The sequence below is a fragment of the Psammomys obesus genome, unplaced genomic scaffold (assembly GCF_907164565.1).
Source record: "Psammomys obesus unplaced genomic scaffold, mPsaObe1.curated_primary_1811, whole genome shotgun sequence".
NCBI lineage: Eukaryota > Metazoa > Chordata > Mammalia > Rodentia > Muridae > Psammomys > Psammomys obesus.
Window position 1 is genome coordinate 17,737,896 of NW_026596046.1, and position 15,287 is coordinate 17,753,182.

Sequence of the window (15,287 nt, forward strand, 5' to 3'; positions counted from 1 at the left end):
TGGGGTCCCTGGGAGCATGGTTGGGGGACAGGCAGAGTCTGGAAGAATCCAGGAAGTGGTGTTCCCTGGGAGGGTCAAGCCGGTCCCTTCTAGCCCACCCCCATCCCCACGCCAGCCATTCTCCTTGCGGCTTTTCACAGGATGTGTGAGCATCCGTGACCCCAGGCAGGGGCAGGCCTTCTGCAGCTGACCCTGGCTTGGAGCTCACTTTGTCGGAATCTCCTCCATTCTCAGCCAAGCCCCCTGGGATGAAGGGGGTGTGGGAGGTGCTGGGGACAGACCAGCAGGCCTTTCGGCTGGCTGCCTTGCTCCTGAGTTCCCAGCTAGGTCGGCCCAGCTCTTTCCAGAGTGTGAGGACAGTCTGTGGAGCCTGCAGGGAGAGAGGGAGAACAGCGCGCATGTCCCTGCCAGGCCTGCCGCAGCCTCCTGGCACCTTTTCTTTTTCCGGATGAGGTGAACACCAGCAGCAATGGGCTACAGTCTGGCTGTGGTCACCTCTTAACCCTTCTCTCCTGCCTTTTACCCTAGACCCAGTTGCTCCCAAGTTCTGTTCTCTAGGGGTGACAACTGCTTATAAGATCAATGACAAGAACCTTGAAAGTCCCTAATTCCCCCACTTGTTAGCCACAAGGCTTCAAGATCCATCCTATGCTTTAATTTTGTCATCTTTTAAAAAGAAAGAAAGGGGGCTGAGACACAGCTCAGTTGGTAGCATGCTTGCCTAGCATGCACAAAGCCCTGGGTTTGAAGACCATCATTGTATAAACTGGCCTTAGTGGTACACATCTGTAATCCCAGCCCTTGACTGAGGAGGGAGGTTACTAAGTTCCAGGCTAGTCTGGGATATGAACAAGGGGGAAACAATGACCCTGCTTCATGGGAATCTCCCAAGGGTTGGCTAGACAGATGTTACAGCTGCCCATGGAAGCATTGTGCACTACAGAGGGGAAGGAGGAGGGAAGGCCTAGCCTGATCTAACCCGAGAAACTCTCCAAGTCACACAGGAGCAGCAGTCGCAAAGCCAAGTGTGTCCCTGGGTCTCGCTATATGTTCCTCCGGTGTAGCCTGCCTGCTCCACCTCAGGCTCAGGTGAGCGTGTACCTTCATTTCTTCATGCTTGCTCTTTGTTTCTTTGATATGGCATCTGGCTTGAGACATGGGCCTCTGTTGGAAGAAGCAGACCACTCCCCAGCACACACAGTTAAGGCTTACCTGCTTCCCACCTGCCCTGGGAGTCTAGTGTACCAAGGCTGCTGAAGGTATTGGAGTTGCTAAGGACACTGGAGGTGTTGGAGGGACTGGACAAATGGATGCTGAAGGTGATGGAAGGACCAAGGGTACCGCAGGCACCAGAGAAGAAGGATTCTTGTGGGTGAGATCCTCAGGAATGTAGACAGTGTTCACCTCTTCATGAATCTGTGGAGAGAGAAAGCTACTTCCAGCGTCCAGTCACAGGCAGGCCCCAGTACGCCTAGCAGAACTAAAGATGTTGGGGTGAGCCAAAGGCGGCGAATGCTGTGTGGAGAGTGTCACCTTGTGGTCACGTTGAAGATTACATGGTACGAACATGCCCTTCACAATTGGCACTGTCATGATTGGCACCATCTGGGGTGCTAGGGAACAGCAAGACCCACCAGAACAGTAGCTAGGTAAGCATGGGCTGACAGAGGAGCTCAGATCTCATTAGACTGGAATAAGCAGCTTGAAGGAACCGGGAGAGGCTGGGCCCATTTTTTGAGAGATAAAGAGTACGGCATATCAGAACTACAGCCATATCCAAAAGTAGAACATGGGAATGTAAAGACTGGAAATGGACCTGGGAAGGGAAGCACAGATGAGGCACCTTCTCACAGCTGTCACACCCCCTTCCTCAGGGAAGCAATCTCACTGCCCAGGTAGACAGCCCTGGAGCACAGGGACAGCCTTCACGTCCAGCAATTTAGATTTTTTTTCCTCCTGACCTAGTACTGCTGAAGTATCTATCTGGGAGAAAGTATGAACTGGCATTAATTACAACGGTCAGACAAAATCAAGATGTGCTGGAAGGTGCACTCAGGAGGACTGGAATTTGGATCCCAAACAAGCCATGTATCTGCCACATGGCAGGAGCCTAAGTTCTAAGAAGAGTGGAGACAGGAGGGTCGCTGGCTTCCAGCCCAGCTGTGAAAATCCGAGCCCCAGGTTCAAGGAGAGACCGTGCTTCAAAGGAGTAGGCAGAGAGTGACAGAGGAACCCAACACCATTTTCTTTTAAAACTATATATATATATATTTTTTTTTTTTTAATTTTATGTGCGTTGGTGTTCTGCCTGCATGTATGTCTGCTTGAGGGTGTCAAATCTTAAGAGTTACAGACAGCTGTGAGCCGCCATGTAGGTGCTGGGAATTGATTCACAGTCAGTGGTCGGAACTGCTGAGCCATCTCCCCAGCACCCTGACACCATTTTCTTTTCTTTTTTTTTTTTTTAAAGATTTATTTATTTATTATGTAAACAATGTTCTGTCTGCATGTATGCATGCCAGAAGAGGGCACCAGATTTCATTAAAGATGGTTGTGAGCCACCATGTGGTTGCTGGGAATTGAACTCATCACCTCTGGAAGAGCAGCTAGTGCTCTTAACCTCTGAGCCACCTCTCCAGCCCGACACCATTTTCTTAACACACAGGTGTGTACATCTGTGTGGGCACGCACGGGCATGCACTCAGACACATACACAAAGAAAGATGACGATAGACAGACAGATAATGATGTTACACTATATATATATATATATACATAGAGAGAGACCGTGAGAGGCAGTTCTGCTGGATTCTGGTATTTTATTTCCTGAAACCCCTCTAAGGCTGGGGTTTGGACTGACAGGCTAAACATGGTGAAATGTGGTAAAGCTCTGCCTCTGAGCCAGGCTCTCCTGGAAACTTGCCCATCTGTGGAGTCCCGGCTTTTCAGGATGAGGCCCTGCCGGCTGGCATCAGGAGGCAGTTTTATAAGGTGACCATTATGGAGTCTAGAGTTGGACACCACATTGACTCTTTCACCAAGGTGAGGCTCAGAATCACCTGGAAAGCTTTACAAAGCTTTACAGGCCCGATCCCTGCACCACCAGACCGTCACAACCCAAGCTGCTGGCCGGAAGTTCTGAGGAGCTCCAGCCCAGTGGTTCTCAACCTTCCTTAATACAGTTCCTCATGTTGTGGGGAGCCCCCAACCATAAAATTGTTTTGTTGCTACTTCACAGCTGTAATTTTGCTACTGTTGTGTACCGTAATGTAAATATCTGATATGAAATGCCTGTGAAAGGATCGTTTGACCCCAAAAAGGGTTTTCACCCACAAGTTTGAGAACCACTGCTCTAGAGGCTTCCCAAGTGACTCTCAGAAGCCAAGAACGGTAAAGAGCCACCAGCTCTCAGGTGGGGCTTCCGCCATAGTTACCAGAGAGGTGACCTCTTCCTCCTTCCTCCTCCTCCTTTTTCTTCCTCCTCCTCCTTCTTCCTCCTCCTTTTTCTTCCTCCTTCTTCCTTCTTCTTCCTCTTTCTTCCTCCTCCTCCTCCCTCCTCCTTCTTCTTCTTCAATAGGGCCACATATATCATACCAAACTCACTGTATATCTAAGGATGACTTTGAACTTCTGATCTTTTCTGAACTTTTGCCTCGGCCCCCTCCCTAGGCTAGGAGTATAAGGCGACAGTGATGCTGCCGAAGCTGGGGTCAGACCTTGGAAGTTTGCTAGACCACAGTTGGCTGACACTCCAGATTCCAGTCCCATGGCAGGCTGCTTCTGCGACGCCACTCCCAGAATGTGGAGAGAGAAAGGACCCCCCTTGGGGTCCAGAGGCGAAAGAAAGGAGGACAGGGAAAAGAGTCTTCAACTTATAGGTGGCCCTACATAGCTGTCACAGCAGGTGAAGACAAGGCAAGGGGGTACAGCTATCCTTGTGCAGAGAGACGGGTCTCTCACGCTTACCTCCCAGTAGACGGAGTCCTCGAAGCAGTTTTCATCAGCAGCTTGTCCCCAGAATGGCAATTTCAAAATAAGTCCTAAAGAGATTGGAGGACACGATGGTCCTTTGCTTACTCAATGTTTACCCTCAGCTTGGACTCCTTCCCACCCCCAAGGCTGACAACATAGATATCAGGGAGTCCAGGTCCACCTTTAAGACACGCTCAAGGGTCCCCCACTTGGTGAGTCTCCCACCAGAACCCCATCTTTTCTGGTCTAACCACTGTCACTCACCCACAATGATGCCGCCCACCAGGGCCATGGCCAAACTCAGGAGGAGGCCAAATATCTGGGACCTGCCTTGCATTTTCTTCGTGTCCTCCATCTTATAGCCCCCGAAACCAGAGGAATGGACTATCCTGGGGTAAAGACAGGAAGCAACTGAGAGCCGCATGGAGAGGCCATGATTACTGCTACCCCACAAGATGTGCTCTTGATCGCCTAGGTCTCTGCCTTCCTGACTAGATCGTTCTTTTCTTGCATTCTTATGGAAGGTCTGAGGGTGGGAAGAGAGGCCCGTGAATGGTCTAGAGTGGAAAATGAGGAGGGGGATGACGCCTTTGGTCCTACAGGAAGAAAGGAAGAAAGACGGAAGGAGGAAAACCCCCTCTCACACCTCCTCCACATTTACCCTGGCAGTCTGTACACATCAGGGGAGGAGTAGGCGGCTGTCACAGCACCCACGATGCCACCTATGATGCCAGGAATGCCATGCAGGTTGTGAATGCCACATGTGTCCTGGATGTGCAGGTGGGACTCCAGGAATGGCTAGGGGGAGGAAGGAGGGCATCACTGCTCAGGTTGTGGCTGGGTCGGGGATATGGGGAGGCCATCAAAAACACAGGGATCCAGTGTTCCCTAAGCCTCACCCCTCCCCCTGTCTCTCCTTACTATTAGGAACATAACACACACACACACACACACACACACACACACACAACATCCTCAGCCCCAGCCCTGAGGGTCCTTACCGTTAGGTAGGCAAATCCTAGGGTGCAGAAGATGCCACAGAAGAAGCCCACGATGAGGGCGCCGTAGGATGTGACCATCATCTCCGCAGCTGTGCCCATGCCCACCCCACCTGCAAGTGTGGCATTCTGGATGTACACCTGGGCAGGGTAGGCAAAGTGCGCAAGCTTTCAGTTCTGTCCCAGGAGTGTGGCCCGCGCTCGCACATTGCAAACTTGGAAGCTGGAAACAACTCGGATTCAGCAAGCCAGGAGCATGCAGAAGGGGTCAGGTTAGCCCTGAGCCCAGCTGAGTACAGCTGCTTTCTGCGCTCTGCAAGGAAGCCACCCACAACCTCCAGCAGGCCTGGACATGTTTTGTACCCACTTGTCAGGGTGCTGCTGACATGCCCAAGGACCCTAAAAAACCTATCTGCACTTTTTTTTCCCTCCATGTCTACCTGGGGGCCAATGGGCATATCTGAGTGCACGGTATGTCTACAAAAGGTATTTTCAGGCTCCATGCATGCCCAGCTGCCACCATTGTTCCTGGTAGCTGTGGTTAACAGGTGCCATGCTGCTGGCCCCTCTAAGTATGTGGGCTGGGACGACAGCCTTAAAAAGCCCAGGAAACCAGTGTTGTCAGGAGGATGAAAGCCTGGCGGAGAGGACAGCCCCAACCCTGACCAGCAACTCTGTTAGGCTGATGTGACAGTCAGCCGGCACCGGCTAATAGAGCACTTCAGGCTGCGGGGTTGAGGGGGGGGGGACAAGAACATTTGGCAGGGATGGCCCACCCTGCGTGTGCCAATCTAGAAGCTGCCTGCCACGGTGAGGTGTAGGCAGGGCCTGGCAGTCAGAGTGATGCCTCCCCCGAGAAGCCCCCGGCTCACCATGTCCAGCTTGCCCTTCTTGTGTATGACGCTGGACACAGCCACTGTGGTTAACACACTAGCCGCCAAGGAGAGGTAGGTGTTGAGGGCCGCTCGGTGCTGGGTGTCTCCGTGGGCGGAACTAGCTGAATTGAAGCTGGGCCAGTATACCCACAGGAAGAGGGTGCCTGGGTCAGAGCAGACACAGGCCAGGGGCCAGGAGAGAAGGTGTTAGGGCAGGCTCACAGGCCCAAGCCGAGGCGCTGCCTTTCACCTCCAGACGAAGCGAGCTGCTTCCGACCTCTGCGAGACACTCTCATCACCCTCGCTAGTGCTCCTTCTAGGAGGGCCCCCTGGCCTAACTCACCTAGTCCCCACGTGGCCTCCCACACCACATCACGAAGCCTCCTCTGTCCACCCGACCACCAGGACTGGTTCCATGCCGCCTACTCTTGTAGCACCATGTGGGGGAGCCTCTCCCCTCTGAAGACTGATTAGCTGGTGGGGCTACCATCTCTCAGCCTACAGGGTGATGGAAGGAAGGCCTGGGTCCGAGAGACCGCATATGTTCTCTGAAATGAAGGGATATGAGGAGTAGGAATGGACGGGGACCGAGCGGGCCAGTTTCTGAGTTCCACTCCATCTGCCGTGGGGCATTCTAGGGAACACAGAAGATGACTGACCAAATTTCTTCCAACTCCGTGAGGGAGGGACATGGACACCCAGGACTCTAGAAGTATCCTCAGGCTACTTCACTCTGCCCGTTCCTCCCCAGGAACCAGCTGTCACCCACTGATTATGTGGATCTTGGGGATGACTGTGGCAATCCTCACCAATCATGGCAGGTCTTGGCACGTTCATAGTTGTGCTCATCCATTTATAGTCGCCCCTCACCCATCCTGGTCGTTCTAATTCACCGTGGGTGTTCCTCTCATCAGTCAATGTGGTGACTGACTTGCGCTCATCACTGCGGTCTTTGGGCTATTATTCATGGTTGTTCTTACCCGTTCCTGGCAGTTCTGACCGCTCCTAGCAACTCTCACCTACTGTAGTGGCCCTCACCAATGTAGCAGCTCCCCAACCCTCCGGTGGCCCCCACCAACATGGCACCCGCCATGGCTGCCCTCACCAACGTTAGTTAGTTCTCACCAATCATGGCAAAGAGGTCCGAATGGTACACTGAGCTCTGCCTCTGCTTGCTCTGCTCCAAGTTTTTTCGGTAGAGGATCCAGGTCACTGTGAGCCCAAAGTAGGCGCCAAATGTGTGGATGGTCATAGAGCCCCCTGCATCCTTTGCCTGGAGTGCAAGGGGCCTGTCAGGGCCTGACACCCTTTTTCCCTCCTTCCGCATAGTACTCCCTACACCATACAAGTTCACACATGCTTAGCTGTCTCTGACTCTTGAGAACACAGAGCCTAGTTCCCTGACCTATTTTTAACTCTGTGTGTGTGTGTGTGTGTGTGTGTGTGTGTGTGTGTGTGTACCTTTATGTGTGGTTGGTTAGTTGGTTTTTGTTTGTTTTGTCAATTTGATATAAGCTATAGTCATCTGGGAAGAAGGACCTTCAGCTGAGAAAATACCTCCTTCCCATTGATTTGTAGGTAAGTCTGCAGGGTGTTTTCTTGGTGAGGGAGGACCCAGCTCTCTGGGGTGTTTGGTGCCAACCTTGGATAGGTAGTTCTGAGTTATATAAGCAGGCTGAGCAAGCCTTGAGAAGCAAGCCAGTAAGCAGCACTCCTCCATGACCTCTGCTTCAGTTCCTGCTTCCAGTTTCCTGCCAGGACTTCCTTACACAATGGACTATCAAGGGAGTGTAAGCAAAATAAACCTTTCCTCCCCCAACTTGCTTTTTGTCATGGTGTTTCATCACAGCAATAGAAACCCTAACTAAGGCAGTTCCCACACCAATCAATTGAGCAGAGGGAGGTAGGGATCCTTGAACCCAAGCTGCTGGCTAGTCACCAAAATGCCATGGCCCTTCTCACTTGCTCACTCCTTGGCTTGGTGGGCTTTGGGCTTTGAGTGTCTGCCGCCTAGGGGAAGTTTATGAACCACTAGGCTGTTTGTGGTGCCCTCTGCTGGGTTGCCCAGCCCTGGAGATTAGTCTTTTACTCAGGGCACACTTGGCACCTTGATGCTTGGACCCCTCTCGGAATTGTAAATTCCCAGGGGCTATACCAGTGCAGCCTGCCTGTAGCCGGTAGCGTAGCTCAGCTGCAGACTCTGAAATCTGAATATGTGTGATATGTTGGCCAGGTGCTAGGGCGGAAAGCATCCAGACATCCTGCATTATCAAACTGGACCCCGAGTGCTATGAAGAAGACAGACAAAAGCCATGTAAGAGCCCCGCGAGGCAATCTGGAAGCTAGGGCCAGGGAGGAACATCATGGAGGAAAGCCGCAGGGCCTCTCTGAAGTGACATTCAAATTGAAATGTGGATCATGAAAAGAATAAAGATGGCTGCTCTGGGCCAAGAAGACAGCAAGAGTAAGTAAATCCTTGATGGGGTCAAGTTCCATTGAATTGGAGACATAAAGAAAGTCACAGCCAAAGGACAGTCAGTGGTGACAGAGCAGAGCCTGAGCTTGGGGTGGGGGTGAGAGGAAGGCTGGGGCCAGAATTTGCAGAGCCTTAAGCCAAGTCAGATTTTGTTCTAAGTGGAATGAAAACTCCTGGTAGTCTCTAATCAAGGGAGTGATCTTCTGTGCCTTGTGAAAAGGCCAGTCTGGCCTGGCCTAGAGGAGAAAGACAGAGTCAAGCTTGGAGATGCCCAGAAGATGCTGTGCTCAGATGCCGGGCAGATGTGTTAGGCAGACAATGATTTCCCTCGGGAAGCATCATGATTCCTACTTTGCAGAGGAGGAAACGGTGATGCAGGAAGCTGAGCGACTTCCCAGGTTGCACATATCCACAGACCTCTCCTCTCCCTTTGTCTCCCTCCCCCTTCTGAGCTTGGCTCACCTCTATCAGGCTCAGGAGGATGAATTCATTCACTGTGAAGAGGATCACTTGGAAGAAGGTCATGATGAGCAGCTGGATGGGGCTGATCTTGCCTAGAACTGCCCCAAAGGCCACGCAGGTAGATGCCACACAGAAGTCAGCCTCGATGATGCTGCAGAGAGATGGACCAGGAAGGAACTGCAGCTACAGCCAGAAACGATGCTCCACGGCTTTGGGCCTCTGTGGACCGTGGCTGGTGGTTGAACCTCTCTGAGCCTCAGTTTCACTATCTATGAAAATGAGCTCATCACGGTGAGGGCCATGCCCACATAGTACCCAGCACAGCACAGCGACAGTGGGAGCCGTGCCTTCCCTCGACAGCCCCATGCCTTGTGGACAGTTTATGCTCAGGGAACCAAGTGATCTAGCTGTTGTCGGACAAGTCCTGTATTTGGAGTACAACACTGCCCTGTCTTTTACTTAACTTTTTCCAGAACTTCCTCTTATTGCCTCTGCTTGCCAGTTCCTCCAGTGCGGTCTCTGCTCCAGACCCTGAGTGCTCACTCCCCTGTCCTGCCTCTATCCACAAGGAAGAGTCACTGTCTGAAGAGACAAAAGGACCTTCCCACAGGAAGTAGAGGTCTGGAGTGGTACCGGCACGAGGGGCAGGAAGGCCCACAGAAAGGATGAGGAAAAGGAGGCACACAGGCGTCCCTTGACTGTGAACCACACAAGCTTGGCCATCCCAGCAGAGGGACCAAGGAGAGGCGGACATCTAGTGCAGCCACACAATACCTACCCCTCCAAGGGACCCTGCTTCTGTCCACCGCATGCTTTGCCTGGACTGTTGTCCCCTGCCAGCAGCAAGGCTACCCAGCATTCTCAAGCAGACTTCCAAGTGTGGCTCTTGAAGTAGTGTAGGTGCAGGGAAAAAGAAAGGGTTGCTTCCTCAAGGCTGTCGAACATCGAGGGATCCTCCTCACGTTCAGGGGTGTGTATAAAACACAGAATCATGGTCAAACAATCTAACGGAGGTCCAGTTTGTGGAATGAGGGCAGGACCTCTCCAGGGGATAGTCACAGGACATCCCTCTGCTGCTAGCCTTGTTCGTCACTGTGTCTTCGGGGTCTGGCTGAAAGGGTGATGGGCTACAGAGTATTAGTTTCATGCTCTCTTGAACCCTCACCCCCAACTACAAGAGGTGGCTACTCTCATCACCTACAATATGTTAGGAAGGCTCAGAGAGGCCCAGTGACTCACCCAAGTTCTCCAGCTGCACTCCAAAGAGCCACCTGATGGTGGTGACCTTTAGGAGGAAAAAGGGCTCTGAGAACAGAAAAGCCTGGGCTCTGTCCATCAATACCTGGAAGGTGGATTTATCTGGGTGCCTCATTATTGGGGTCTCAGGAAGGCCAGAAGGCCCACAGAGGAGAACTACCCCAGGGTGGCAGGTAAACTGAGCCAGCACAGATGTCAGGTGTAGACCCTCACCTCTGAACCCACAAGGCAAGGTCTAGAGACAACATGCTCATCCCAGCCTTGGACTGCAGACATCAGCTCCAGGCCAGTAGCTGGAGTCTAATTCCACAAAGCCAATTTGCCCAAATTCTATTTATCAAGTGACCAGCTTGCTGAATAAGTAGTTCACCTCAAAATTGCTAAGTCAGAGTTTGTAACCACTATTTTGAAAAAGGAAAAAAAAAACAACCCACTTTTTTTTAATGGTTACTTTTTTATGTGACTTGGCCATTCTGCCATGGAGGTTAATTAGATATATAACAGGTATATACGTACTTTAGGCCCACGGCATTGGGAATATTTTGTGCACTTTGAACTTCTGGGAGGTGTGCATGTCACAGGTTTTATTTAGGGCAGTTTGTCAGGCCGACTGTCTGTCTTCCCTCCTGTTCCTTTTGTGTGTCCTTAACTGGCTTGAGTGACTGGTCTTTTACACAAGTTTTAATTTTCAAACATCTGGCCGATAACATGGGACTGGTACTCTACTTGTGACAGCAGATGCGGTGGTTTGAGTGAGAAATGTGCCCCGTATGTTCAGTCATTTGAACAACTGGTCCTCAGTTGGTGATAGCGTTTAGGGAAGTTAGGAGGTGTGGCCTAATGGAGGGAGACGGAGGAAACTCATCACTGGAACACATCATGGCGGGGAGGGGGGGCTTTGAATGTATTCAGTCTTCACCCTACTTCTCTGCTCGTGGTTGAGGATGTGGTCTTTCTCCTGATCCTACTGCCTGCCAAGCCTGCTGTATGCCTCCCTGTCATGATGGGTTCCTGGAATCAAAAGCCCAAATGAACCCTTCCTTCTCCAGGTCATTTTCGGTCATGGTTTTTTTATCACGGCAGCAGAGAAGTAACTAATTCCGGCAGAGGTTTGCCCCCTGCAAAGGCCTTTCTCAGTTTGCTCCTAAACTGTGGGCTTGATGAGCCGGAATTTCTAGCGAAGCTGACAACTTACTCAAATTCAGAGCTTTCCCCCCTTTAAGCCAAACCTCTCTTATGTCTGCATGAGGAGAAGGCCATCTGAGTGGACTCGGCGAAGAGCCTGCCTTCACCTAAAACCTGTCTCAAACTGGGAGATGCCCTCCACCGTCTGGTCCCACGCAGCATCGACAGCTGCAGTTCCAGAGGCCACAGTGCGATAGAACAACTCTGCCTGTTTTCTTATGACAAGCTGGTTTGGGGAAATTTCTTTTCCAGCCTGTGGTGAGATGGGGAGGCTCAGAGAAGGCAGCTTCGCAACAGAGGAGAGTGAGGTTACCTTGTAGGAAAGGGCTGGTGACACTCATCAAACTGAGAAGTTATCACAGATGTTGTTTAGAAGGGGGGGGGGGGGGGGAGATGAGAAGAGGTTGGTCCCGGACTCTGGGAGGCCAGTCCAGAAGGCTTCAACTGGGAGCCTGCACACACACACACACCAGCCTTCCAGCTCTTTTCCCTGCCCATTCTGCCCACAAGAGAGGTGGAGGGCAAGGGCTCCATTTGGCTGAGTTCCCCATTTCTGCGTTCTCCTAGCAAGGAGCCTTCTGATGCTGGCTTAGGAAGCTGGGCCTGCCTCCTGAGTCCCTGGGGTTGGACTGTCTCAGAGCCCTGAAGAAGGGCTTGGACCTTCCTCTTCTGGAGAAAAGAGTGTCCTTCATCGTGGGAAGAGAGACCCTCCCACAGGACCTGAGCAACACTACAGCCTCCATCCTGGAAAGCTGCTGGTGAGCAAACTCTGTTTGTGGAGCCTCTGCAGGTGGCCATCACTGGCCAACAAGGCACCTTGTCCCAAACCCTCCGAAGCCACGCCTTTCCCCATCACTTGCCTGCTCCCTGTCCCTGCCCACTCCCTTTCTCATCTCTCGCCCATCACCCCTCCCTTACCGCACCCTCACCACCACAGCGTTAGGCCCCGCCTTACCCAGTTTTTCTTTCCCACCTAACGGGCAGAGTCATCTCTACCACCACAGACCCCCCCAACCCGGCACCTGAGCCACGCCCGCACCCAGGACGCACCCCCAATCAAGTTGGTCCCGCCCCCAGCCTAACCCCACTCCCAGCCCATCTGCTCCCCTTCCCCTCCAGGGCCCGACCCACCACCCTGGGCCCCGCCCATCCCATTCCGCCCCGCCCCTCCTTCCCGGCTCACTTCTCAATGCCCAGGAGAATGCGGCCTTTGGAGAAGAACCTGAACCAGCCCTGCGTGAGCAGGGCCCACTGGATGCCGAAAGCGACCAGCAGGAAGTTGAAGCCTACAGCGCTGAACCCGTACCGCTGCAGGAAGGTCATGAGGAAGCCGAAGCCCACGAAGACCATGGCGTTCACGTCCTGGAAGCCTGCCGGAGAGTGCGGTTGAAGGTCTTTGCAGCCTAGAGAGGGTCCACCTCGGCTTGAAGATTGACAGGTCAGCCCAGCCTAGGACAGCGCCTCTATTTCCAGACACTGTGACAGAACCTGGAGCCCTGACTCCCTGTTTCCCTCATCCTTGCTCCCTTTCCCCTTGCAACCAGACTACAGCGGGGTGGCAGTAACAAGGGGCCTCTTGCTTGGCGCTACCACTACCTCCTTCTTAAAGCTCTCTGGAGGGAGCCGGGGGACTTGGGATGGGTCTCCAGGCTGGACAACTGGGTTGTAGGGTCAAAAGATGCCTAAGAGCACAGAGATGACGCTTTTCTGGTTCCCCCTCCATTCAGATGGCACTGCTGGTCTACACGGATGGGCAACTAAGCCTTTGACTCGCTTATACCACCGCTCCCGCTCCCTCTCTCAGTGCTGACTGTCCAGTCCAGAGCCTTCACTCATATGCTTTACCACTAAGCTTATTACCACAGGCCCTGGGCAATTGAATTTGAGGCCAAGCTATAGTCAGGGTCCAGAGTCTAGAGCACAGATCATCTGAGGCAATATAGTCTCGCTCCCTCCACGGGAACATTTTCCTCAGAGGAGAATCAATGCTTGATGAATCAACAGGGCTGTGACAGGCCAAGCATAATTGCACACACCTATTCATGTCCACATCCCCATCACCGCCTCCACCAAATGGCTCCCTCCAACCATGCAGTGGGAGGAGTTATCCGCCCCCCTCCCCTCCACCAAACGCACTTCCTCAAGTGGAACACCAATGTTTCATCTTCTGGATGGATGGCTGTTAACAAAACAGACTTGGGCTCAACACCTTTTATAACCCTGCCTCACAGATGTTGCCGAGGTTAAATACAGATGTGTATGCAAAGTTCTTGGCATAGTGTGTACCCATAGCAGGTGACCCAAGTGGGCATCTGTCTTATTTATTTCTACGCAAGCGTTGGCTCTGTTTCCAAGTTTGACCAGCCTTCTAAATCCCAGCGCCCCCAGCAAGCCACCTCACCACTCTGAGCTTCAGGTTTCTAATAAAACTGAAGGGATAAGCTAGAATGATCTAAACTGCTCTCCCAGCACTAACAGTGCTTGCTTTTAGAGCCTAAGAAAACAAGAGAAGGCAAAGAGCCTTGACTAATGAAAACTCGAGTGTACTGGCACACACCTTTAGCCCTAGCACTTCGGAGGCAGAGTTAAGTGGATCTCTGTAGGTTCGAGGCCACCTTGGTTTACAGAGTGAGTTGCGGAACAGCCAGAACTACGTAATGGGATCCTTTCTCAAAAATAAATAAACAAAAACAAAATGAAATTTAAAAAAAAACAAAACCCGAACCCCATCAGGTGAAGAGCTAAATGTAAAGGTAACTTTTATTCGCCTGGTTCAATTGCTGTCTGGAAGGCTTCCTGCCTCTGTCTGCTAACCTAAGATCTAGTCCTGGAAGCTTCTAGCCTCCATAAGATCTAATCTGGGCCTAGAATGTTTTCAGCCTCTGAGACTTACTGCTCATTGCACCTAATAGATATATAAGACACAAAGGGACTGTGAATGGCGTGGGCTACAAAGAGCCAGACAGAAGGGCTCCCATTGGCCTCATCTGGGCAATTTAAGCACCAAAATAATGGTTTCTCATAATAAGTTGCAACCATTTAGATACAGGAATTCATGAGCCCATGCTGACAAATAGATACATAAAAATGGACAGGGTAGCGAAGAGGGCCCTTGGCCGCAGTGGAATGCTGAGGACTCTGCTTAAAATCTGGGTAGAGTTGAAGATTTAAAAAAGTCATCGCTTTCACAGCAACGGCTCAATAAGTGACGCTAAATCAGAGGGAAATTCCAAGAAGAGCAGGGCTTTTGGACTGTCTTCAAGGTTCTGCCAATAAATGACTCATTGCTCTCAAGGGAGGGACAAACGATTGTAATGGCACAGAGGAAAAATGAGGTTTACAGATCGACTGGGGGAACCCAAATGAACATGTCCAACGGTGGCAGAAGGACAGTGCGTGCCTCCAGATGGGGCAGCCTATAAAGGACGTGTCACCTCGTATCCCCCATAGGGTGCTCTCCCTGAGACTGTAGGGCCCAATTTAATAATGAAAAACAACTGGGACACAAAAATAACGAGTCTTTCATTAAAAGGGGTTGAGGCAGACACAGAGCACAAGGGCACTTGCCTGTCAGCCCAGCCCTTGAGAGTCTGGGGCAGGAGGATTACAAATTCGAGGCCAGCTTGTGCCGCATAGTAAGACCTTGACTCAAAAAAAAACGAAACAAAGCAAAGCAGAGCAGAGCCAAGCCAAGCCGAGCCATGGTGCTTAAGCTGTACTCTTGAATATTACCCAAGAAAAGCTTTGTTTGTTTGTTTGTTTTAATGTTCCACATTAGAAGATAGGCCAGTTACACTCAATACCTGCATCAGCCCTGGATTTGGCAGAAGAAGTATGGGGGAGAGCTAACATGATTATTGGGTCAGCTGAAAGAAGTAGGTATTAATGGTGGATTAAGGTTCCCCGCCCTCACGGATGGAGAAAGCTGAATATTGTCATTTCAGAAGCAAACACCCCTGTTCTTAGCAAACATGCTGGGGTGTGCCAGGGAGGAAGGCTATGTAACTGCCCCTCCATGTGATGTGATGTGATGTGATGTGATGTGATGTGATGTGATGTGAT

At 51.7% G+C, this 15,287-nt stretch overlaps 1 protein-coding gene across 1 annotated transcript in view; it reads right to left on the bottom strand.

The window, feature by feature from the left end:
• Window positions 1–217: 217 nt before the first annotated feature.
• Window positions 218–15,287, bottom strand: part of Rhcg (Rh family C glycoprotein) — a 21,819-nt gene continuing 6,749 nt past the window's right edge. Inside the window, exons 2-11 of the mRNA XM_055623404.1 lie at window positions 12,409–12,595; window positions 8,784–8,934; window positions 6,971–7,118; window positions 5,843–6,009; window positions 4,974–5,111; window positions 4,634–4,770; window positions 4,237–4,361; window positions 3,967–4,040; window positions 1,213–1,416; window positions 218–370 (exon numbers count right to left, since the gene is read on the bottom strand). Of these exons, the coding sequence (XP_055479379.1) occupies window positions 1,237–1,416; window positions 3,967–4,040; window positions 4,237–4,361; window positions 4,634–4,770; window positions 4,974–5,111; window positions 5,843–6,009; window positions 6,971–7,118; window positions 8,784–8,934; window positions 12,409–12,595 (1,307 nt within the window). The 3' untranslated portion in view covers window positions 218–370; window positions 1,213–1,236. The remainder of the gene's footprint in view (window positions 371–1,212; window positions 1,417–3,966; window positions 4,041–4,236; window positions 4,362–4,633; window positions 4,771–4,973; window positions 5,112–5,842; window positions 6,010–6,970; window positions 7,119–8,783; window positions 8,935–12,408; window positions 12,596–15,287) is intronic.